Consider the following 25,588-nt stretch of genomic DNA (forward strand, 5'->3'; position numbering starts at 1 on the left):
TTTTCCATATTTTCCAATTACCCACGAGGATACCAGCATGTGACTTCAGTAACCAAAACTGACAAATTTTACTTTTAGAAACCGCTTGGTGCTTGAAATGCATCACTCTGTGACCTTTCTTTTGGGTTGTTTCTGTACTGTGCAGTCAATCTGTACATACCGAAATAAATCAACCGTGATGCACTTGTATGACTATCACTGTCTCGTCACCAAAAAAAAAAACGTCCATCCAACCAAACTTCGCTCTATTTCACACATTTCCCATCATGTTTAGCCCATCTTGTAAATCATTGTGTCATACTACTAAATATACAGTGAGTGCTACAGATGTGCAGTTCAGACGGAAAACACATGGGGTAGAAAGTAGAGAAGAAGTCCCACAGGAAACATCTCGTCCATTAGGCCTGGGAGATTACGTAACTTTTCCTAATGATGGATCTTCGGACTTCATCCAACCTCCTCCATCAATGTGGAAACTCTGCGAGATAATTCCGTTTGCACGCTGAGCTCTCCCCTGAAGTTTTGCAAAGAGGCTAAATGTTTTTTGGTTGTTTTTTTGTTTATGCATCTGGAGATTTAGCGCCACAACGTGACGACGGAACAAAGCAGAGACGATCCCACTTCTGGTAGAAGTGTAATTTGGGAACGACCGTGGAATAAGATTAAATAAATAAATAAATAAATAAAACGCGGATTCTTACCGAATTTCCTGTCAGAGACGGCAGGTGAGGAGCAAAGGCAGACGACCAGCGCAGCGACGAGGACGGGACACCGCGGAGAATCCATACCGCTCCTGCCTTCAGCACTAATCCATTCCCGCACACCTTCGCTAAAACTGCATTGTTTTCAGCCTCGACCTCAGAGGGGGTGATGGGGGTGGGGGGGAAGGCGGGGAGGACGGCTGCACAGGACAGGAAATTAAAAGTGATGGGAGAAGGAACGGCAGAGAGAGAGAGAGGCGGAACGATTCGCTCAGGCACAACCGAAGCCAGGCGTTGTTTCAGCACCACGAACAGCGACCAGCTTGACGGAGGAGCCCCTCCTTGGGTCCTGACGTCAAGCAGCACACATGGCGAGAGGAGAGGAGACTGACGGCAGGAGGAACTATAAATGAAACACCGAAACGGCGTGAAGGCAAACGCATTTGATTCTGTTGCAAAGTCCTCAAAACACATTGATTTGTGATACATATACAAGTAAAAAAAAATAATAATAATAATATTCACTCGCCCGCCTTCACACACATTATCGTGTCATCACAAAGGGCTTTTGGAGGGAGTTTTGACCATCATTCCAGAATCGCATTTCTGAGGTCAGACACTGATGTTGGAAGAGAAAAGGTCAGCCTCAAATAATATATCAGGACCAAACTCACACACATGACCCCATGAATCAACAGCAGTTGACTGTGAAATATATAGTGGAGAGAATATTTCATGACTGGATCTAAATTTACTGATTTGGAGAGATGACCTAATTAATACCTGTGGTAATCTAGTATGTTTAGATGCTATTTGCTAAGATACAAAAAATATATACAACCCCATCTTAGGCTTTTTAATTTGATTTGAACATCCATTCAAAAGTTTTACTGAATTCCATTAGGTGAAGATATTTTCTGATGCACTGCAAATATACCAATTTGCAAATAAGGAAGAAAAAAAAACAAAAAACTTTTGGATTTATAAGAACTATGCAGAAAAAAACATAATTTCATCTTTAGATGAATGTGGCAGAGAATTGCTGACTTTCTCACTCATTTATTGCTGCCATTAAGAAACTAGATTTTACACACACACACAGGAAAGAAAATTAATCAGCCTTTATTATTTTTTTCTTTTAAAACGTATACGCAACAAAAATAAACAGAGTTGTGAATTGCAAGAAAAGAAATTAATGATTGTAGCTATGAAGACTGTGCTGATATTTAAATGTCAATTTTCAAAAGGTGGAGCATAACATAAGGAAACCCCAACAGGTTACAAATTTACCAATTTTCTTATTGTTTATATATTTACATTTGAGTTCATCCCACTATTAAAAAGTTACATATATTTTTGTTTGTTGATTTTATTTGAATGCCCTTAATCATATTTGTTTTTAATGTATTTTAGATTTTACCATTAAGGACCTCTGAAGGATATTGCAAGTTACATATTTCTTATGGCTGAAGTATGTTATTTAGTTAAAATAAATAAATAAAAAAATAACACCAATGTTTTTACCCAATAAATATAAGAAATTAGGGGATGTATAAAAATACAAATGTTAAGGCCTGAACTCTAAAAATTTGGGTTGCAGGTATAGTAGGATTAGTAGGTATGAACATCACACAAAGTGTCCTTTTTAGCCATAAATAATAATCACCTTTTATAAATGTCCATCAAGCTGTTTGTTTTATTTCGGAGTTAAAAATTGGGCTGACAACACAACAGATATGAAGACAAATAGAGACACATCAAAAATGTGTTTTAAATATGAAGACACAAAATGAGAGCTTTGAAAAGTGTACAGGAAAACAAGAAATCTCTAAACTGTCAGGGTCAGTTTGTGAATATCATAAATGTAAAAACTGAAGAGTTTTTCATATAAATTCTCCATGTTGATACAGTTAAAATCTGAAGAGCATGACGAGATGTAAAAAAAAACAAAAACACGCCACACAAACTCATCATTTTTAATTTGTGGAAGATTAGAAATGCAGAAGAGCATTCAGGGTCTTCACTGAAGAGTCATACATAACCCTTTGGGGGGGAAAAAAAAAGAAAAACTGTTAGGCTCCGTAAACAGTCAAACTTTTAAACCGTTTTTCCAGTCCTTCACAGAAACCCTGATTGAATTAAAAAAAAAAAAAAAAGAAAAGAAAAGAAAACTCACCTCTGGGTTTCTCTGCTGTCCACAGAGCAGCCTGCATGTTGATGAAGATGCTGCTGAACAGACACGGCAGCTCTCTTTATCCCGCCTTTGGAGTGCCCCGCTAATGAGCAACAAACCACATTCATTTTCAATAAATGGCAACGGCAAATGTCAATGTGAACGTTTTGAGGCACGGAAACGTACTTTGTTTAATGACCGCCAAGACGTGCAGAACTGCCGCCAGCTCAGAGAGACTGTCAAGGGCGTCCGACTCCAAAGATGACGAGACCTCTGCCAAAAATGACCTAAAGCGGGAATTTATAAAGAAAAAAATAAAGAAAAATCTATAAAACGTCTTTCGAATTTGACTAAATCAGCAGCACTGAGTGTGTGTACCTTGTGATAGAGGGGGATTTGAGGATGACAGACAGCAGTAAGCTGGACAAAGGAGGCATTTCATCAACAGACTGCGGGATGACAACCTCTTCAGGATGTGTAAGCTTCAAATGAAGAAACACAAACCATTTAATACATCTTTCACTAAGGTTAGGGTTCCGTCAACTAAAGCTGATGAAAGCTGGTAACTTCCAGCCTTTTGACAGGCTCTGTTCTGTGCCAGTTTTTATTTTATTTTATTTTTTTACCTTCTGAAGCAAATGCCTCTTCTCCACAATGATGGCCGCAAACACGGTGGAGTGCACCCCGCTACGAAGCGCCGCATCCCACGTCTGTGCCACCTGGAGGAAGTCCGTCAGGCCGGGAACGGCTGACCGACACAGCTGAAGTGGACCGGAGAGTTTCAAGACGTTAAAAACCGGAACTCTAAATTTTCGCGCATACTTTATATTTTGTGTGAATACTTTTGCAAGCCACTGAAACAGTAAACAGAATTATTTGAATGACAATTAAAAAAAAAAAAAAAAAAGAAAAACACTCCTTACAAGCTGTCCCTCTTCCGGTTCTTTCCTCAGGCGACGTGCCAACAACTCTATGATCTTTTGGAAAATGTTGGCCACCACACCCAACATGACCAAGTTGGACTCCTGATCCTGGTCGTTATAATCAGGCACAAAGCTGTTTGCCACCTCCTTTAGAATCGGAAGCACTGCTGGGATACACGTGTAGCCTGCCTCTGCAAACACAAACGCTGCCGTTACTTCCCTGTAAGACGTTCCAGAGTTAGACGAGCTAAACCTCAGGGAAATGTCCTTCTTCTTGTCTGCTTTAGCAAAACTGCAACGTCTCCTTCACATATCATGATATTCTCACCTGAGAGGAGGATGAGTGAGCACAGGTGGAGGATTTGGCCTTTGAACGTCTCGTCCCCCAAACCGACGAGGAAAATGTCTCGGCACACCTTCAGGAAGCTCTGATAAAAAAAATAAATAAATAAACATCTGCAGTTACTCTAAAGAGCTGACAAAACAGTGGGATTGATAGGAGAAATGGGAAAACAATCCGCTTCAGTAGTGCGAGCAGAAGGAGGGATGCGTACAGCAGCGTGGTGTGGAGACTGGAGCAGAAAAATCAATGAGGATTCTAAATTTACTGAGCGGCGCTCCGAGTCCCAGATGGAGGAGGAACACGAGCTAAACGGAACCAAACATCCAGGATAACAACAGCAGCAACAGCAGGCTTCCTTTTGATCCGGGTTATGAGCCGGAGTGGAAGTGAGCGAAATACAAATCTAATCTGGAAGATTAGATTTTTAATCTAATCTTCAGTGTCAGGGAATTCAACTCATTTTTATGTCCAAAATTCCAGACTTTTCCCAGACTTCTCAGGACCAACATTTGGATGGAGAACAGGATGGATGAATGAGTTAAAGGAAAACAAATAAATTGACACAAATCAAAGGAGAAACTGATAAGACGGCGAAACAGATGGACAAACCAATTAATGATCAAACCGAGAGCCATATGGGTTTTGCACCCGTAGAGGCATGAGTAAATCTGGAAACACATTTTGTTCCCTCTCATACTTTTCCATACTGCATATTAAACCCTGCATAATGTCAGGTTTGATTTCTAAAACGCATTAGCGATCATAGAAATAGACTCCAGATTCCAGCTTGACGCACATTCACGTCATATTTAACTCCTCCGGGAGAAAATAGAAAACCTGCATCATGTTGGATGTAGGAAAAAAAAACAACAAAAAAAAACATCAGAGTTCTTCAAAATGTCAAATACCGGGAACGAAAAGGTATTACTTTAAAAATAACAGCTCCGTCTGTCTGAGAATATAAGACTATTTAGTCATCAATCATGCAAATACAAATTCAGTTTTGAAATGAGAAAAGGAAGAAGATCGCATTACTTCTTGGGTTCATTTTTAATATCTGCCTAATGAGAATCATTCTCCATTCTAGAATTATTAAGGTCAGCTGAGGTTTAATAACTACAGAGCAATAATGAAACCAAATCTCACATAGCAAATAAGCCGCAGTTTTGGAGCTGTGTGTTTGTTTCCAAAAAGAGATAACAGTGAAGTTCACCTCGGTTATCTGTGTGGCGAGCTTCCGCGACCTCTCCGAGACCTCGCCGTCGTCGCTCCCGGTGAGGAAGGGCAGGATCTTCTCTGCGACCCACGCCGCCACTCGCTCCACGGAGACCAGGTAGTCCCGACCTGCTGTCGACTGGCAGACAGAGAAAACACTTCCTGTTTTCATTTTAGCTTCTTGTCAAGCTGAAGACAGAAGGAGCGGGCTCATCGCCAGGAACAAATTGGCTTACAAAAAAGATAAAATAAAATAAAATAAAAATCTGTCATCTGGAGAGATGTCTGGAAGCTGTTCAGGGAAATTGTCTACGGGTGTAGATGTTTGAAGACATAAAGAGCACGACTTTCATCTTCATTTTGAATATTATGACTATTTCCAGGGAGGTGAAAGCAAAACACTTCTCAAGGACGAATAAAAATAAATAAATAAAAAAGAACTGCAGGTGTGAAGAAGTATTCTGGAGCAATTTCTACGTAACCGTGGCTCCAGAAATCATCGTTTCAAACAAATTTTACATAAATGTGATTTACTCGGATGAGTCACCGCTTTGCTGAGGCCTGGAAGACACAAACAGCCACAATCAGATGAGAGGAAACTGGTTGGGATGTTGAGGAACAACCCAGGAAGAACAAAACGTCGAGCCTTAAAGAGACCAAATTCCCTCAGGAGGAAAACGTTTGGCCATTTTAGCAGAGTGAAAACAATAACGAGAAGCATGTTCGCATTTGTCAGAGTGAAGTTTCCAAAAACAAAGAAGAATAACAATCCAATCAATGTCCAGCATGTTGGTGGCAGCATCATGCTGTGGAGATTTATGTATGTTCATAACTGAACTTGTGAGCAAAATCTGGGCTTACGCGTAAACTGCTGTTTTCTTTCCAGAAGAACAAATTTGAACATTTACAGGTTTATTTTTATGAAAATCCATTAAACAGCGAAAGGTTTCTTCCACTTTGTTTCAGCAAACTATAACTAGCTATGAAAAGGAGCATTCATTTCAACAAAACACAGGAGCAGGTGGACGACAGATGCTAATCAGTAGAGAGAGAGAGAGAGAGAGACTTACGTGATGTTGGAGATGAGCACCGAGGCGAGCGTGGTAAACGAAGGCTTTCAGCGCCGTCTCCACTTCGGGTCTTTTTGGGTCTTCAGTGGAGGATCTGAGGTGAGTGTAGAGAACCGACTGCCGAGACAACACAGAGAACCATGTTACTTGTAGAGGAAGGCTGCAACGGATTCACTGTTACGTGTTTCAACCTTTCCGTTTTATAAAATACCTTCCAGCTCCCTAAAAGCGTGTGCAGCTCCTTCAGGGGCCCCTCGCCCACAGCCAGGACTTTCTCCCGTGTGGAAGTGTGGCTGAAAAGGTATTCCAGATACGCCAGAGCCAGGTCTGGTTTGGCCTCCGCCGTCTCCTGGATTCGCACCTTTCTGCTTTTAGCGGCCTTGTCCTAGAGTTGGGAGCAGGCGACATTTTACGCACTTCTCCTGGCAAAATTCAAGACTTTTAAAGCGGTCTTCAAACTTTTTGTCTATAGTTTCCCAGAGAGCACAGGGAATGCAGCCTTGACCACTGACCCCTTGCTTGGGAACGGCCTCGCCCAGCCAATCAGAGACCAGTTCGAGGACGTCGGCCGCCTGACCCCAGCTGCAGACGCAGTCCAGCAGCTGGCTGAACTGAGCTGGAGCAGATCCCGACTCCATCCTCCTCAGTCTGGACAGCACGCCGCGGCTAGGACATTTCAATACAAGACAGTCGAGTAAGACCGTTTTACATCAAGATACAATCAAGTGCAATCAGAAGTTAGCATTGTAGCCCACCTAAATGTTGGAGCTGCAGCTGGAGGCATAAAAGAGGCCAGTTGGATTAGAGGTACAGTGCAGCGCTCATCCTAAAGAAAACAACAACAAAAAAACAGTAATAAAAACAACAAAAAACATTTACGCTGTCGTTTAGAGAAACGTTAAAATAATAACGGACTGCAGCTATTTTACCTCAAAAGCCTGGAAATACTTGGCCATGACATTTCCAAACTTGGCAACTGTGTACTTGTGCGCCTCTTCGTTTTGCTTCAGCGCCTTCTCAACACTTCTCCACAGGATGACCACGACTTCCAGCAAACTGGACACGACGGACAAGTCCTGTCCCAACACCAGCGGTCCGCCCTGCTGGGAGCAACAAACACACATTGATTGACACAGAGTTTAGTGCTACTTTAGATCTTGCTGGCGACAGGACATCGAGTTTAAATTGGTTCTGCGTCGCCTGCAAGAGTCTTCATAGCCACTTTTTCACATTTTATCCCATTACAGCCTCAAACGTCAATGCATTTTAGTCCGTTACTCATAATTACACAGTCTACGGGTTCTCCCTCCTGAGCTGTGGACAGTTTATTACCCCAAATTTAATTCAAGGATATCAGAATGAATGGCGATGAATGCTATGTAACTGTTTCTTCTCACTCATGCACTTCTTATTAGTTCAATAGAGTCTATAAATGCTTCCGTCTTACTGTGCTGTTCTCCTTATTGCTGTCGTTAATCTCCGTCGCGTCAAAGTCAACCTGGATGCAGTTGTTCAGAGTTCGACGAATAGCCAGAATCAGTTTTACTGGAATATTAAAAAAAAAAAAAAAGAACAGCAACTAAATTATTCAGTGCTACAGCCTGCCGTGTGATCTCATAAAAACAAACTTTTGTTCCTCACTGATGTTGGTGGCAGCTGTGTGTTTGTGAGCAAACTGGTAGAACTTCCTGGCAGCCAGGGGGTTCATCTGGATGAGGGTGATGCACCTGCAGCACCACTCCTTCTCCGGCTCGTTGACGGGGAAGAAGGACTTGAAGAGCAGGTCGACGATTCGCTTGGAGACGGAAAGCGAGTCGATGGCGAGGCGGGCCAGCAGGTGGTCCATGCTGCAGACATCCCAGAACTGGAAGGAGACAGAAAGAGGGGAGGGTGAGGAGAAAAGCCTCCCACTTGCTTAATCGGTGGAGCTGTGGCACGTTTTTATTTGATTAAATCAGAAATTACTTTGTGATAGAAAATGTTTTTCAGAAATAATAGTAGTGGATTGACTACTATTACTTTACCACTCTTACAAAAGCCATCAAGAGAGTCAGTTTCTAAATCTGCATTAAAAGAAATTGTATAACTTTGGGATTTATCAACAGTTATGTAAGGAACTTTTTTGAGGTCTACCACAAGAAGCCGGTAACAAAAAAGAAACCTGTAGCTCTTAAAATGTTAAGTATTTTTTTTTTAGCCAGACTTTAAAAATCAGCTTTATTTTTCAGTTTGTTTTTGTAATACCACTTTTGACCACAAGAGACACTGACACTTTATTATTAGATTCAGCCTCACATCACTGCAACTTTTTGAGCACTTTGTCGAGTCTTAATGAACTGAATACCAGAATGAAAATGCAACTATATATATTTTTTTTTTTCTCCAAACAAACCGCACCTTGGCAGCACGGACTGCTTTGACCTTGATGAGCAGGTCGATGAACGACGTGCGGACTTTCTCAGAGTTGTCGTGGAGACTGTTCTTGATGGTGGGCAGCAGCTTTTCCAGCAGTGGGTGGCTCTGTGGGTTGTCCAGGACAATATTCAGGCACTGCATGAGAAAAAAAAGGAAACATAAAAATCCATAAGATTCATAAAAAAAAAACAACAACAAAAAAAACAATATAAAAATAAAATATGAAAAAATAGGGGCCTTTCATGGTAACAAGTTTTACGAAGCAAAAATTACTTTTTGTTACGTTCATTAAAGATTGTGGTTGTTGACCTGTGCCTAGCTGATTGTGGGTAAGATGTCACTTTGACCAAATGTAAAATGGTGTGAAAAAAAATCACACCTAATAAATCCCCCATATTCAATCTTAATAAAATGTAAAGATGTCCTTTAACATCTATGCGTTTTGTAAAGATTATAAAATTAGAAATCTTTATTTTTTTTCCTGCTATACTGATATACAAATTGGGTTTTTGTGCTTTTTATCTAATATCTAAAATGTTGATAAATAAAGGTTTTTCGCTGATATGGGATATTTTGGGATACGTCAAATACAATTGAGGTTGTAGATTCTTTTAATAAAACAAACACACACAAAAAAAGATTAAAATAAAAGAAAATCTAGTTAAGAAATCAAATATCAGTCGCATAAGCAAAGACACTGATTTTCTAAGTTAGGCTTGTGAGCCTCTGAACTCCATGAATACCTGTATTGAATCAAAGTATTCAAAATGAAATTTCCAGGATTTTTCTGCTGTAGGTTGACTTAAGATGAACTAAGGCCATGGCGTTCTACCTTAAAGACTGAGCAGCGGACATCAGGAGAGCTGCTGTCGGCGGCCAGCTCCGTTACCAGCTTCTTCAGGAAGTCTGTGATGATCGTTGGCGGAAGGAGCTCCCAGCACTTTGCCAGGATCTTACAGACCCCCAGCGTGGCATTGGAGCGCACAGTGGGGTGAGGGTCATCTAGGAGCGCCTGAGGAGGACAGACATTTAGATACGTGTGAAGATTTGCTCACCCCCCCCCCTGAAGTGATCGTTTTCCACTGAAACGATAAAACAAGGCTGGAAATCTCAGCGTTCCCTCATTCTTCACATGTAGAAGTCGTACTTTTCCTTTCTCAACACCAGTGTTCAAAGTTCATTTGTCAGTCATTCTTAAAATAATAGAGTTTTGTCGTTTTCCTCAAGAAAGTATTTCTGCATTTTATGAAATTTGTAAAAATCAGAAAAACTAATGGGTGAAAAAAAAAAGGATGAAAGAACTGAATTTGACAGGGAATAAAAACTAATCTCCATCCTGATTTCTTAAAATAATCCCCACCATTGCCGAGTCCAGCTGCTTTTGAATGTTCATGTCCACGTTTTCGTTGCTTAGCTCCGGGTCGTGCACCGGGAAGGCCTCGGTGAAAAGCAAAGTGGCGTTTGCTCGCACCTCAAAGTTAGGAACCTGAAGGCGTCAAGCAGACATCAACACTGGAACAGCACGTAAGCACAGTGTGAATGATCCCAGGAACTAATTGTGTGTGTTGCCTACGCTGAGAGACTTCCAGAGAATCGGCTTGTAGAGTTTGTATAGCATCTTGTCTACACTGGGGCATCCTTTCCTCGAGTGAAAATAGCTCACGATCTACATGAAATAAGGAAAAGAGAACACGCTGAAAGCAAAACAGGATACAACTCTTCATTTTACCACAAGAAAACCACAAACTTTTCACATTTCACTTGGATTTTATGTTGTAAACCTTTAAGAATAGGACACGATTGGGAAGTAGGAAGTAAAGCATGCCCCCAGCACGTTGTTTCACGCCCCTCCTATGTTTCACAATGGGTATGTTATGTTTGGAGTGTAGTTATCCATTACAAGCATTGTTCTTTGCTAAAAGGCCTCACTAACGATCTGTCTTCTGAAGGCCAAAGGATTTTAGTATCAGATTAGAGGGGTCTAAGCAGAAATCCACATCACTCTCCATATTTTTTTGTACTTATTTGTAAATCCTAACTCTACGGTTGTGATATTACAAAAATGTGAACGAGCCGTAACGAGGCAGACCTGTCTAACTTTGCTGTGAACCGGTGATGTTCTTTGAAGCAAAATGGCATTCTGCATGAAATCCTGAATGCATGTGGTCTCAATCGTCTCCTGGAAGTCGCCGCTGGCCTTCTTCCAGGCTCTGAAATAGATCTCTGCGATGTGAGTAGCTAGAGTCCTGAGAATAAAGCAAAACAAAAGTATTAAACTCTGATAAATATATATATACTGACTGGAGTCACTGACTATGAAGAGCACCTCTTACTTTTGATAAAACTCCAGCTGGTTTTTGATGGTGCCGTGGATAAGCCAGATAAAATCAACGTTCCAGCTGAAAAGGAACACCAGGAATCGCTTTCCCTGCGACAGTAAACACACCGTCAGGCCGACAGCTCAAGGACAAAGTCGGAGAAACTGCGATAACGACCGCCTCCGCTCACATCATCGTTTCTAATGTGAGTAGGACGGTGAAAGCACTGAAGCAGCAAGTCGATTATCTGCTTGTTGTGTTCTGATGTGTACTCCAGACTCTTAAGAACGTTGTGAAGACTCCACAGCCTCTGGATCTCAGCAGCCTGACAAAGAGATCAGAGATGAGAATATTAGCTCTGCTCGCGGCTCTCTCTCTCTCCTCCTCCTCCTGCCTGTCAGAATGATCTTACCCTCAGCCAGAAAACGTCTCTCCTGTTTCTAAAAATACTGAACATCCTGGGAGAATACACTGACCGGTTTCTTTAGGATGAAGCTCTTCTGGAGGGAGATGAGGAAAGCAGTGCGCCCAAACTTTTCCCTCTCCAGCAGTTCCTTCTTCCACCAGGTTTCAAACAGCGTCTGTAAGTGGAGCTGCAGCGGCGCCTCGGACACGGGGAGGGACACCAAAACATCTGGTGGGGGGAAAAAACAGCTACAATCACAGAGAGGCACAGGAAGTTTATTCACAGAACACTTCTCATAGTTTTCCCAGTTCTGATGTTACAGGTTCATTATGCCACAGCTTAAAAATTTCTGCTTTAAACATACATTTTAAAACATCGAAAACTGAAGATTGCAGAGACTATAATGAAGGATACATGCAAGCACCGTACAAAACCCAAAGAACGAAAGACAGACACAAAAAAAGAATAAGAAAAGAACAAGAGAATAGAAGTGTGGAAAAACACATTTTTCATTTTCCACGTGCATTTGTTTTCCTTTTCCATACCTACCCAGACTTGGAAAAAGCTGAAGTCCAATTCGAGACGATACATAAACTGCTAATTTCTGGAATCTAAGAATCTGTGGTTTTAAATGTAAAGATTCAGAGTGAATTTATGTCAGGCATTCCTGCAACTGCAGGAAAGGACACATGGATGGACCGATGGACCGGCAGACACACAGACTAGGGCTGTACGATGTTAGAAAATCTTGCAGTGGTGGTAATATTATCGGTAAATATTGCAAAGCGACATTAGTTGTGAAGCCCATTTTATTCTTTCCTCTTTTTCTCATCTGTGCTTCCATCTCTCTTGACTTTTAGCATATTGGACAATGTCATTAGTGTCCTGTGTGAGCATCTGCTGCCATCAGACTCTGACTGACTAAACATAACAGTAAAATGTAAAATGTAAGTTCATGACACTTAGGATACATTAGTCAGTTATTATTGAACTCCAAACAGACATTTGAGATATGAATATTGAACACAATGATCTTGCGATGACAACATATTCCTGATATATTGTCCAGTTTTAACAGAGAGAGACGCACTAATGAGATGTGAAATTTCATGAAATTGACTTCCAAACCTGTTCAGACTGTTCAGGAACAGTCTGAACAGAGAGCAAAGTGGCTTTAGTTGTAAAGCGCTTTGAGTGGTGGGTGTCAGTAGAAAAGCAACATGTAAGATTCAGTGCAATTACCATTAAATCTGTCAAATCAAACAACAACATAATTCTCACCATGAAGCCTGCAGGCGATATCTAAAAGTGCACCGTACGTGTCTCCGTCCTGTAAGACCTTCAGAGACACAGCAGCCACCAGGGTAACACCGTCCACCACCGCCATGACGTGCTTCTGCAATTAAAAGAGGTTTTTCTCGAATCATCAAGAGAAGAAATCATGTAGCCACGCATTTCAAAACAATCAGAAAACAACACATTGGAGGTACTCTGAGTAACGCTTGATTGATGTCGTCCAGCTGGACAGGAAGTGACTGATGAACTCACAGGATCCGGCGCCGACTCCTGCTGCATCGCGTCCTCCTCCCAGCGACCTGGAGGTAAATCCGTCAGAATCTCCTGGAGGAGCGAGTCCAGCTGACTCCAGAGAGCCTCCCTCTGCTCTCTGGGCATCTCCTGGACCACCTCTTCAACATCGAAGGGCTCAGTTTTGTCCTTCTGCTCAGAAAAAAAAGAAAAAAAGAAAAAAGAAGAAGAAAGAAAGAAGATTCAGGGTTTCACGTTTCCTGAAACAAACCCAGGATGCAGGCTGGGTCACCGTGTTTTTATCTTTTGCATGTCATTAACTTTTGGTGCAGTTTTGTTAAAGATTTGTCTGCATCTCTGGCACTGAAACTGGATGAAATCAGAGGTAAATATTAATATATCCAAACCCGAAAGGTAAGCATTGGCCTTTGTTATTTTCATTCAATAATCAAATATTAATTATACCTATGTATTGTAAAAAGTCTAGCTGGACTGGGTTATGCCTTTTTTACAGGCCTGTGGAATGATTGTGACATTGTATAACATGACTATTTATATTTAAAACAGGTGCAATTACTTTTGCACCCAAGCATTATTAGCAATATTAGTATTTTCATGATGACTCAAATGATGTTTTTATGCAATACTTACATGTTTTCAAAGATTCTCATATTCGAAAAGCATTTTCGACATACTCAAGTCCCTACATCTCTCTATAAATTATTTATTAAATAAATATATTTATATATAAAATATATATAAAAATATTATACATAAATTATTTATTTATTTATTAAATGTATTACTAAATGTAATATTTAATAAATTTATTCATGTTGTCAACTTATACTCCTCTCAATCAAAATGTATTACTAAAGACTTGTGATGTTATCTATATGTTTCAGATTTTGACAGACCTACATAAAATGATGGTAACATTTTGGGGAAGTAATTCAAGCATTTGGATCAATTCCACTGGAGAAGGAACACGTCTATAACATCTAGAGTAAATAAAAACATGCTGAAAACAGTATATCAAAACCCTTGAGGGTGATAGGCATGTGTTAAGACAATGCATAACCCGAAAATTAAGATACCGATGTCTGCGTCTATAGTTCGCCGTAATAAAATACAGTAAACAGAGCTTGCCACTTACATGAAGCTGAATAAAGCGAAGAAAGTCCTCCACCTTTTCCTTAGAGGTAGCCTCTAAAAACACCTCTCGCTTGGACATTATTCCGGGTTATCCAAGCGATACGAAGTGGCCTGAATATTTGAAAGAAGTGAGAACATTGACTTCTTCACAAGCAGGCGGAGTATTTGCCAAACCAAAACAACTATGGCCGACTGTTAGTCGACCACATTTAATACTACGTTTGATAAATTTAACTCCTCTCTGCTAACCAGATAGTTCCGAGCTAACATTTAAATGAAGAATTAATCTGACTGTAAAGTTAGCTCAGTTGTTTGTTACCTTTTTGTTTATGTTATTGTAGTCGGGAACCGGGAAGAAAATGACAGCCGACTTAACCCGCGCAAATTTGGATAGACTGTTTCCGTCCTGACGTCAGGCGTTTGTTTTTGACGTAAGAGTTGTTACATTTCTCAACCACTTGAGGGCGACAAACTACCACATAAATATTTTCTCCACAGCAACTCAACTTTGAGCGATACTTTTCTACATAGATGCTCTAAAATAAAATAAAATAAAATAATACTAACGTCTATAAAACCAATAAAGAGGTCTGACTGTAACATATAGACATAGGAACCCAATTGTTTTCAGAAAGACCAAATCCCAGAAGTTGAATTTGATATTGGAGTTGTAAAAATGAATTTTCGTCATAAAACAGAAACACTTAAAGGTTTATCCATCAGAATGCATTATGGTGATTTGGGAGAATTGGATAAAATGTTTAAAATCTGAAAAATCAAAACCTTGTCTTCAAAGTTTTAAAACATGTGACTCGTGTTTTTAAACATTTTTATTGGATTGTTGTTAAAAAGGTTTTCAGCAGGACAGTCATTTAAAACAAGGCAAAATCAACACAGAAATGGTTCACTGGAGGCAAAATGAACCTTCTTTCACAGCTCGCTGAGACTGTAATCCTATATAAAACCTGCAAGGTGAGCTGAAGAACAAAAAGAGCATAAAACCTGGGAATCTGATCTAAAGAGATTGTGCAAACACAATCAAACAAAAATATTGTTGTCGTGTTTCTAATACAAGCAATATTGTATTTATTACAATGATAAAAAATAAACAGATTTTTCCAAAAGAACATATTTATTTATTCAAAGCCACTTGGCATCAGGTAAATGTTTGAAAATGTTAATATTTTAGAAGAAGAAAAAAAAAAAAAAAAACTCACATCGCAGGTTTTTAAGGCACAAGATAGATCAGAAGAAATGTGTTGAAAAGTTGCAACAAACAGTTAAAATTGCAAGGCAAAACATTTACAAGCACATAGGCAAAGATGCATCATCTCAACATGTTGCAGCAACCTGATCATAAAAAGTTATCTCCCTTTGTTCACGTGACTCACATTTGGTTTGAAACTCTTCAAAAGTATATAAAAGTATCCTCTTTTATATACCTATGTAGTTTGCAGCACTTGTTCATAGCCCTAAATGCCACTTTCTTCAGCATCTCAGATAAAATTCAAAATCACAAATATTGTACAAATCTCCAAAAATAAATACAATTTGCATACATGCGTCACATGTATTTTTTTTTTTTAACAGGCATAAAGAACAATAGGACGTAAACGCTCAATAACACTGCATGACAAAAATAATAAAAACAAAACTAAAATAAATAACAAAAAAGGAGTGCTACTTATGAGGCCAATGTGTGGGATTGTATCTGTTCCTTTGGTTCATTTTCATAAACAACAAAACAGATTGTGTCTCATTTTTTTTGCATAAATGTCACAGAAATTTCTAGGAATTTGGACATATTTCTACAAAACGTCCATTAAGGAAACATAATTCCACGAAAAAGTCTGCAAATTATTATTTTTTTTAATTATATAAATATGCACAATCTTAATATTTACATAAAACCCAGGAAACAAAAACAAGACGGTTTGCTTTTTTTTTTTTACAACTTTAAAGTATAGTATGTCTTTAGCCGTTTTTCTCAAAAAAGAAAATCTCTTGAATGCCCAAATTCTTTTAAATTTCATGAAAAAACATAATAAATAGTCTGAAAAACAAAATAACTTTTAGAGTACGGAGAGGTTTCACTGTGTGATGAGGGATTCTTGACTTCTTCTCAATTCTTGAGAAGATGAACCGTCTTCCGTTAAATTATACCTGCAGAATAAAATATTAAAGGGCTAAATCAATAAGACTCTCTTTAAATCAGTGAATGAAAGGAAAGAATAAGAATCCAGATTAAAAGGTTTGATTACCACTGAGTGAATCCTTTTGATATGTCGTCTCCACTTAAATCTACCAGCACCTGCAAATTTGGACAAGAAATTTAATTTACAATATAACAAAAAAAACATGAAGGTACAGAAATAAACATTGAATGAGAAAATCAATACATGAATTAATTAATAACATTTGATGTGTCATTTGAGATCATGTTTTTCCATGATATTTTTATACTTCTTATGTTATTTCATCTTTTGCAGAAATAACTTGCCTTAACCCTCTGATGGGTAAGTGGGTCCTTTTTGACCCGGTGAGGTCATCTTTTTGCAAAATCTTTGTAATGAAAAGTTTTCATCACTTCATATTCCAGGTATTCCTCAAGAAACATGTTACTGATATCATGCAATTCAAATTTTTAATTTGCCTTTTATACATTTTAAGAAACAGCATGTTTTATATTACTACCCCATTCTTCCGTGAGTGGGTCCAAAATGACCCGCGTTCGGGTCATTTTGATTTAGTGGTTGATCTAAATTCCTACCCTCGTCTACGGTCATGAGCTTTGGGTCATGTCCGAAAGAACGAGGTCATGGATACAAGCGGCCAAAATTAGTTTTCCCTGTAGGGTGTCTGGGCTCTTCCTTAGAGATAGGGTGAGAAAGTCAGATATCCAGGAGGGACTCAGACTAGAGCTGCTGCTCCTTCATGTCGAGAGGACCCAGTTGAGGTGACTCGGCATCTGATTAGGATGCCTCCTGGACGCTTCCCTGGTGAGGTGTTCCGGGCATGTCCCACCAGGAGGAGGCCCCGGGGAAGACCCAGGACACGCTGACAATGTGTCTCAGTTGGTCTGGGAAAATCCATGGGTTCCCCCAAAGGAGCTGGAACAAGTGGCTGGGGAGAGCGAACTGTGAGCCTCCTTACTTAGGCTGCTGACCCCACGACCCCACCCCGGAAAAACGAAAGATGGATGGATGGATGGATGGATGGATGGATGGATGGATGGATGGATGCATGGATGGATGGATGGATGGATGGATGGATGGATGGATGGATGGATGGATGGATGGATGGATGGATGGATGCATGGATGGATGGATGGATGGATGGATGGATGGATGGATGGATGGATGGATGGATGGATGGATGCATGGATGGATGGATGGATGCATGGATGCATGGATGGATGGATGGATGGATGGATGGATGGATGGATGGATGGATGGATGCATGGATGGATGGATGGATGGATGGATGGATGGATGCATGGATGGATGGATGGATGCATGGATGCATGGATGGATGGATGGATGGATGCATGGATGGATGGATGGATGGATGCATGGATGGATGGATGGATGCATGGATGCATGGATGGATGGATGGATGGATGGATGGATGGATGGATGGATGGATGGATGGATGGATGCATGGATGGATGGATGGATGCATGGATGCATGGATGGATGGATGGATGGCTGGATGGATGGATGGATGGATGGATGGATGGATGGATGGATGGATCACACGCATACACACATTCACATGCGTGATACACACAGCATAATAGAATAGCGACAGTAATGTTAGCTAGCTTGGTTAGCTAGTTTCAGAAAACGTGCTCTTTTGCACCCCCCCGCATGCCCACACACACACACACACACACACATATATATAATAGATGTTAACATTGTCCATTATTGACATTTCATCATTGTTGTTGTAAAATTGCTGCTGTTGTCATTTTGTTTTAAAAATGTTCTACAAATTGTCAGAAATGTTCTACAAATTGTTCTAAAAATGTTTAAAAAAGTGAAAAATGAAAATATTTCAAACATGAAATAACTCTTGTGTGAAATAAAACACAGTAGAAAGTATTATACAAAACATTATTTTGAATTAAAATGACAAAAGTAGCATAAAAACACATTGATTGGAACCCGGGTCAAAAAGGACCCACTCACATAAGACTGTATAGTCAGTCACTCACGCATCAGAGGGTTAAAAAATGTTTTCTCGGATGTTGCTGCTGTTTTGTCATCTTTTTTAAATGTAGATATTGTTCTCTTTCAAATATATTGAAATTAAATCATGTGTTTGTTTTTTTTATTTAGTTGTTCTTCTGATACTGGTCGATTTGGTGTTTGTTTTTGTTGTTGTAGTCCCAGTTTTGTGCATTGTTTGCATCGTTCACTACATTTGGGCAAAAAAGAAAAAAAAAATAAAGAAATGAATGTTTTTTTTATTCTGAAAACATTGTTATTTGTTAATATTATCACAAATGTAATAAAAAAAAACTGGTTCATAGAAAAGAGACCAATGACAAGCGCAACATTTCATAGACACACAAAATGCACAAATAAATGCGTTCTTTGAACGCCTTGCATGACTAAATTGGCTTTCTTTTGTAAGTCTTTTGCAATAATACTTTCTCAAAAGTATGATTTTAATATTTCCAGATGTTAAAGTTATTTCGTCATTTATGGACTAGTAGTGTCCCCAGATTTATCCTGGGTTTTTTGCTGTTACAAATTTTAGTTTTGCTTTTGTTAAGTTTGGACAAAAACTAATTTAATTCATCTTAAATCTTAAAATAATTTTAATTTTAAATTATTCTGACACTTAAAAGAGGCTAAAAAAAAAAAACCAACCAAGGAAAATTGTGTTTTGTCTTCATTTTGTGTATTTTTATAATCCAACATATGTGATGCTTAGAAAACCTTCACAGTCAGAGACATACTGTACTGTACATAAAGACACCTGTCAGTGTTACTGTCACCTTTCCCAGAAGGCCTTTGTGTTTGGACAGGATGCTCCTTCCATTCTTTACCGCTACATCCAGAGTTCTCCTGTGCAGCTCCACTGTGGAGACATTGAACTCAAACCTGCAGACACAAGTTCACACATCAACATTATAAAGACTCAAATCAAAATCTGTAGATCACTTAGCGACATCTAAAGTCCACCTGAAAAGCAAACCCGTAATCTTAAACCACTGTTACACTAAATTTGAGATTGTTTGAAGAAGGTCGTAAAAGAAAAGTCCATATCTTTTCATGAATGTGAATGCAATAAGCGATGAGGAAGAAGTGACGATATCAGATTTGCTTCATATGAAACTTGAACTTCTAAAACAACTTCAAATATATCAATATTGCATCAATTTTCTGTCGTTACACATGGATTTTCTGCAAAAGCCTATAATATAACGCCACTAAGTTTTCACCGCTAAGATCTCGTTCTCCTGTATCTGTTTGCCTCCTGGTTTCCCTTGTGGTGCATCACTGCAGACATAAAGCTGTATCTGGACTCCCCACGCCCCAGAATTATGAAAATGATGCAAATAAAATAAACTAAAGGTCTGGGTGTGGAAAATATAGGTGGGTAGTTGTTTTAATTAGATTTAATAGCAGTGTGGCAGAAAAGCTGATCGGAGAGTGCTAAACCTACGTTTGATCATAAACCGGGTTAAGAGTCTTCTTCATCGTGCTCGTCTTCCGCCTTCCCGACCGGCTCTTGTCAGGCAGCAGGTACAGCCGTATGAAGGGATCCGAGCCGTCTTTGGTGAAGGCTATCAGGTTTCTGTGGAAACGTGGAACAAAACTGTGTCATGCTCCTGCTGCTTGGCTTTGGGGTCTTCATTCATTCACAAAGTAATCTGAATAATAAGCTATTAAGTATGCTGGATAATCACTTAAGCCATGCTTGGCTACAGGAACAGGTTTAAAACTCACTGGCAAGAGTGCACCACTACAACAAGTTTGTTCCTCTGGGAGCTGTGCCGAACAGTGAGCTGGATCTTACCCAGCGGGTACTGGCTGGAGGCCGAGCCACTATAAACACACCATAGTCAGCCGGGATCACTTTCAGACATAGAATGTGTCCACAAAATATGGATAGATGGGTCACAGAACACGTAAGGTGAGGGAAATCATTGGTCCTTGCGTCTTACTTCTGCAGCTGATGAAGTCTTTGCTGAAGCTCCAGGGTGGCGATGGGCAAAGAGATGTCCGACGCCAGGCTGGGAGTGGACTCCTTGTGAGGCAGGTACTTCTGGGAACTAGACATACTGGTGTTCAGGTTGGGTGTGCTGCGGCGAGGGCTGGTGGAGTACGGCTCGCCGTCGGGGTCCTGGAGGGTGAGAGTGGAGGCGCGAACTGGCTTTGAAGGCGTGGCAGAAAGCAGCTGGGACTCTGAGGCGGACTGACTCAACGAGGGGGACGGGGCCGGGGCCGTCTGGGGAACACTGGACTTCCTGACCTGGACCGCGGAGGGCAGATCTGAAGAGAACTGCTTCTCCAGTGAAAGAATCTGAGGAGACAGGAAATCAATCGCAGGCTTAAAGAACCATAAAAAGATTTAGTGCGATCTCAGTAGAGTAAGTGAATGTTTGAGGAAGCCACGGTCAGAGAAAAGAACATCCGTTAATGTGGATGCATTTTTTCTTTTTAATCTGATCAGAACAAGTTAATGAACTTAAGTTTCAGCCAAATGAAGGACAATTCAATTTAATGCCCAGTGATTCACAGCAGTAACTGACTGAAACACTTGTATCAGTAACTAATGGATGTGAAAAACTATTTACTTCCTGACAGATTTCTTTCTGATTTTTTGCTTTTTGTTATCACTCTTTAAATGTTTAGACTGTCAAACAAGTTTCTAATATCAGTCAAAGATAACCTGAGTGAATTGAAAATTCAGCTTTTGATTTAGGATTTTATTTAGTTGGAAAATGTCTAAGCATTAATCTAACTTATCTTAAGGGTTGTTGGGGGCAACAACAGTGGGTCTTTTACATCACTGTGAAGGAATTTTTATCCACTTTTCTTTGCATAAAAGTTTTAATTTACCAAAGGAGACTTTTCAACCATCAATGGCATGCTTTAGATCATATCACAACACTTAGAGGACATTTACACCTTCCTTGTGTTGTGGTTTTTCTTTTGAGCTACCTGCACTAACCCATTAATCCCAGGTTATGAAGTTATGGTCTGAAACTGAGAGAAAAACATTCTCGATCAGGATTTTTTGGTAGAGAGAAGAACCCACACTATAAAAATGTTCCAGTGTTGTCAAAAGTCTTGAGAATCCCTAAGATTTTTTTTTTTTTGGCAAAGGCGGACATTTGAATTCTTTGAAACACTCATTTGGATGCCGCTTTTGCCCAGTTCCTTCCTTATTGTTGAGTCATGAGCGCTGACATTAACCGAAGTAAGAGATGCCGCAGTGCTTTATGGGTATTTTTGTGACCTCCTGTATGAATCATTGACACACTGGCAAATGTTCTTGAAATTCTTTGGACCGGGGCATGATGTGTAGTCTTTTGAAATCTCCTAGTCTACTTCCTAGTGTCAGACAAGTTTTACTTAAAAAATTGTTACTACGAATGATTCTGTCATGTTGTAAGCGAAGGAGGACCCAAATGCAGAGGACACACAGGTGAAAAGTGTTATTTTTAATGAACTAAACAGACATAAAACCAGTTTGAGGAGTATATATACTGGAGACTTTGTTATTGGATGCAACAGAGGTGAGTAAATGAGCAGATAGAAAACAGGTGCCAAAGAGCAGGACACAGAAATAAAATGAAACATCAGAGGTCACTGCAAACAGCTGCACTGATTCTTACGAAGGCAAAAAAGATAATTTACGACAGACAAGGCCTAAAACAGTTGTGTATTAATCTGGTGTCTGAAAAATGTTGATGAAACAAAGAAGAGGGAGGTGAAAGGTTAGGAAGAAACCAGCTGAGAGCAGAAAGTTATTTAGATAAAACATTTTGCATCATCGATACAAATAATCTCACGTAATTTGTTTGCTGCTTGGCTTTGTCTGGACATCTGTTGTGGGTGACATCAATTGTAAATGACTCAGGCACACAGACAGAACCTGTGTAAGGCCTGTTCTTACCCTTAAAGCCATCTTTAGTTTGATGGTGGAGCTGGGTCCAGAGTTCTTCAGAGGAAAGCACTGAGCCAGCGTCATGTCCTCCTCCGACAGCAGGTCACTCAAAGGCACCCGTAGGATACCCAGTGTGCATTTATGCTTATCATCCTTTATCTGCAAAAAAAAAAAAAAAAAAAAGAAAACTTATAACCTTCATTTCATGGAGTATATTTTCTCAATTTTTTTTTGGTGTGGCTTTACCTCCACTTCGAGCTCCTGCCTTGTGGGATTGTGAACGAGGAAAGAGAAGGAATCCTCCCACAGAGGCTCCCTGGTCTTGTAACGGATCTTGACGGAGAAACATAAGGTGCATGTCAATGAACTGGAATATCAAAAAGTTATTTTTTTTCCCAGTAATTTAATTCTAAAAATAAAACTCATATAGATTCAGTATACACACTGAGTTATTTAAATAGTTGATTTCTGTTTGTACAGAAGATTATGACATGCAGCTTCGTGCAAACCCAAAATGTATCTTCTTAGGAATTTAAAATATCACAAAAGACCCACAACAAACTTGAGAGCCAACATAGACACATTCCTTTGGTGAAGCCCCTCCTGAATCAGAAGCAACATCAAAAGTGTGTTACAGAAAAAAGGACTGGACATAAAGGATATTGAACAGTGAGCTCTGTTCAGTGTGCACCGTTTTTCCTACCATTCAGCTTTTGCTTTACATGTTGTCAAATAGCACTCTGTGAGCAGGCTTCTTTTGCAATGCCTGTTTGTGGCAAATGGCTGTTTAAAAATAAACAACTCAGCACTCTTCCCGATCTGTAAGTCAAATTTTCAGTCTTTTGGGATTAACAGAATAATCTAGCCAAGCATATTAGCAGAAAGTTGAGTGAAAGGAAAACCCGTGGCAAAAAATGTGCATCAGCAGCACTGATATCTGGTCTTATGTAATAACATTTTTACGGAAATTGAATGTGTAACTGTAATGAGGTTGTTTTTTTTTTAGTTCATGAGCTATATTTCATTAATAGAGCTACTGAAATGAATTAACATTTTGACAATACTCCAAACACATTAAAAACCTCAAGCAACAGATTGTTATCTTGAGGTTTCATTGAAATACCAAACATCACAAATATATTAATGTTATTACTGTAACACCTTTTAACTGTGTCATAATATGAAGCTTTTCCTCTTATGCAACCAGCCCTCTAAGTGTTTAATGCCTTAATTATTCTTGCTCAGGTAGCTTATAAACTTTAATTTGGGAAAGGTTTTCAATCAATCATTGAGGAGCTGTGAGTGTTTCAGCTCTTCAATTCTTCTGGCTGACATTTATATTGAATAAATTATGTATAACTAAATATAGCACACCGCATGAAAGGTGACAAATGTTCTTCTTCCTCTAAGCCAAACAAGTAACATTTGCCAGAGTGAGCTGCCAATAAATCAGTCATCAGTTCAAATGAAGATGTGAGACTGAAAGCAAACAAAGAACTGAAAGAGAAAAAAGAAGATGGAGAAATTCAAGCAAGTATTTCCAATACCCACCTTACTCTCAAGGGTTTTGTGCCCAACTGTGAAGTGGACATAAGGGCTGGGCTCACTGCTGTTCTTCTTGGCCGACTATTAGACAATCAAGAGAAAGAGAGAGGTGTTAGGTAACCACCAACAGCGTGGAACACAATTCAGTGACGGACAGCACAATCACACAACATGTTAGAGGACACGATCAGCACAACACACACACCACGGAGAGGAGGGAAGATTATTAGACTGGTGAGGCTGCAGGCAGACAGGAGGCCAAGAGGCTGCAGGGCTTCGTCTTGTCTACAGGTTAAATTTAGCATGATGAGTTTGAATAGCCGGGAATTAATCAGTATTCCTCACGGAAGGATCGTGCCCCTATTATTAAAGACCCAGATGACTTGAAAAGAGAGAGAAAAGGTCTTCCATTTCTCACCAGCATATGATTAGGCCTCTTGTTGCATGCCCATGCTCATTAACACAACCATTTAGTATACCGGGTTACACAAAATATACAAAAGAAAAACAGCAGACCTAACGCAAGATCTATTACTGTTCTTTCTCTAACAGACAAAAGATTAAATATATCAGGGGGGTTTTTTTTCCCCACCATTAAAGTGTGACTTATTTTCCTGCCTAAATTAGTTAAGACTTTGTTTATTAATGTAGAAAATATATATATATATAACAACCTAAAGTGGGGCTGCAGTTATGTACAGATGTCTGTGTTAAAGAACACAAACAGGTATCCCTTTATTTATAGGTTTTTTGCACATCTTCAGCAGGGAAGCCAATAATTATGGAAGGCACAGTATGCACAGCTCCAGCTTTATCAAGGGCATGAACTTCATTTGAACAGTGGGTACTGATTTGAATCATTGTGTTTACAGGATGTAGGGCTGTACAACAAACATACAAATTAAAATGCAAGAAAATGCAAATAAACGATTGATAGTATATTCAAATTGTTCATTTGAGTATCTTTTATTTGTCTGCATCTTTTTTTGGAAGGCCTCCAAAGCAGTGAACATTTCACCCCAACATGGTTTTTTTGTATTTGCATGCAAATGCATGGTCTAGCAAACCAGGTGTCTGCCATTCTTAGATCAAGAGATGCACAAAATCATTCAAATGGCCCCCAGGCTGCATGTTAGACACCCCACATTAGGTACTTTTTACCGAGCTTTAGAGTTGAAAAATTAACTCTTATTCCTCTCATGAACATAGAACAGTGTTAGTCTGTATTTGACCCAGGGTCAGGACTTCATGTTATATGTTTTCCTGTTTTTTCTTCATTTCAAAATGAGTTTCAGAGTAATCAACCATAGTTTGATTGGAAGATCTGAACACTCATTCTTAAAGCTGACAGACTCTGGAGAAATGTTAATGTCAAGCCTGAATATGGGTGTAAGGTTTCTATATATGCTGAATTACCACTGTAGAAAGGTTGAGGGTGTGCTACCTGTATGAGGAACAATTGTACGTTGGAAATTTCTAAGAAACGGCGAAACACTTACTAGAAATGTGCAACAGCTGGTTTCTAAGTAAGGGAAATGCATAACATTTGTTACAGTCTAGCTGCTCCTGGAAGCGCAGAGCATGACAATCATAGCTGTGTGAGCAGGTCAACTGGGCTGTTTCTAAATCCAACTACAGCTGTCGAACCTTTTTTTTTTTTTTTCTAT

At 39.6% G+C, this 25,588-nt stretch overlaps 2 protein-coding genes across 4 annotated transcripts in view; both read right to left on the minus strand.

Annotated features, from left to right (window-relative positions):
* Positions 1 to 2,368: 2,368 nt before the first annotated feature.
* ncapg2 (non-SMC condensin II complex, subunit G2) lies at positions 2,369 to 14,823 on the minus strand. Of its 2 annotated transcripts, none has more exons than XM_014998712.2 (27): positions 14,566 to 14,823; positions 14,248 to 14,357; positions 13,113 to 13,283; positions 12,846 to 12,960; positions 11,635 to 11,792; positions 11,349 to 11,483; positions 11,174 to 11,268; positions 10,930 to 11,086; positions 10,414 to 10,506; positions 10,201 to 10,326; positions 9,673 to 9,852; positions 8,823 to 8,975; positions 8,067 to 8,289; positions 7,873 to 7,970; positions 7,355 to 7,525; positions 7,181 to 7,251; positions 6,938 to 7,091; positions 6,637 to 6,810; positions 6,426 to 6,542; positions 5,354 to 5,494; positions 4,126 to 4,225; positions 3,798 to 3,988; positions 3,501 to 3,635; positions 3,253 to 3,356; positions 3,061 to 3,161; positions 2,878 to 2,977; positions 2,369 to 2,744 (listed from the first exon to the last, which is right to left on the minus strand). In XM_014998712.2, the coding sequence occupies exons 2-27, from the start codon at positions 14,323 to 14,325 to the stop codon at positions 2,693 to 2,695; spliced, it is 3,393 nt and encodes a 1,130-aa protein (XP_014854198.2). In that variant the 5' UTR covers positions 14,326 to 14,357; positions 14,566 to 14,823; the 3' UTR covers positions 2,369 to 2,692. The 2 variants fall into 2 exon arrangements, with proteins under 2 accessions (XP_014854198.2, XP_014854197.2); XM_014998711.2 differs by having other exon boundaries at positions 7,355 to 7,528; positions 14,566 to 14,822.
* Positions 14,824 to 15,058: 235 nt separating this feature from the next.
* Positions 15,059 to 25,588, minus strand: part of esyt2b (extended synaptotagmin-like protein 2b) — a 39,916-nt gene continuing 29,386 nt past the window's right edge. For both annotated transcript variants that reach the window (XM_014998718.2, XM_014998720.2), the window contains 9 exons: positions 23,928 to 24,002; positions 22,623 to 22,709; positions 22,386 to 22,535; positions 20,428 to 20,786; positions 20,210 to 20,308; positions 19,926 to 20,057; positions 19,255 to 19,360; positions 16,508 to 16,557; positions 15,059 to 16,409 (listed from right to left, as the gene is read on the minus strand). In XM_014998718.2, coding sequence (XP_014854204.2) covers positions 16,337 to 16,409; positions 16,508 to 16,557; positions 19,255 to 19,360; positions 19,926 to 20,057; positions 20,210 to 20,308; positions 20,428 to 20,786; positions 22,386 to 22,535; positions 22,623 to 22,709; positions 23,928 to 24,002 — 1,131 coding nt within the window. In that variant the 3' untranslated portion in view covers positions 15,059 to 16,336. The remainder of the gene's footprint in view (positions 16,410 to 16,507; positions 16,558 to 19,254; positions 19,361 to 19,925; positions 20,058 to 20,209; positions 20,309 to 20,427; positions 20,787 to 22,385; positions 22,536 to 22,622; positions 22,710 to 23,927; positions 24,003 to 25,588) is intronic.

Source organism: Poecilia mexicana, unplaced genomic scaffold (assembly GCF_051168715.1).
Source record: "Poecilia mexicana isolate PSO_F unplaced genomic scaffold, ASM5116871v1 scaffold_20, whole genome shotgun sequence".
In the NCBI taxonomy this organism is placed as follows: domain Eukaryota; kingdom Metazoa; phylum Chordata; class Actinopteri; order Cyprinodontiformes; family Poeciliidae; genus Poecilia; species Poecilia mexicana.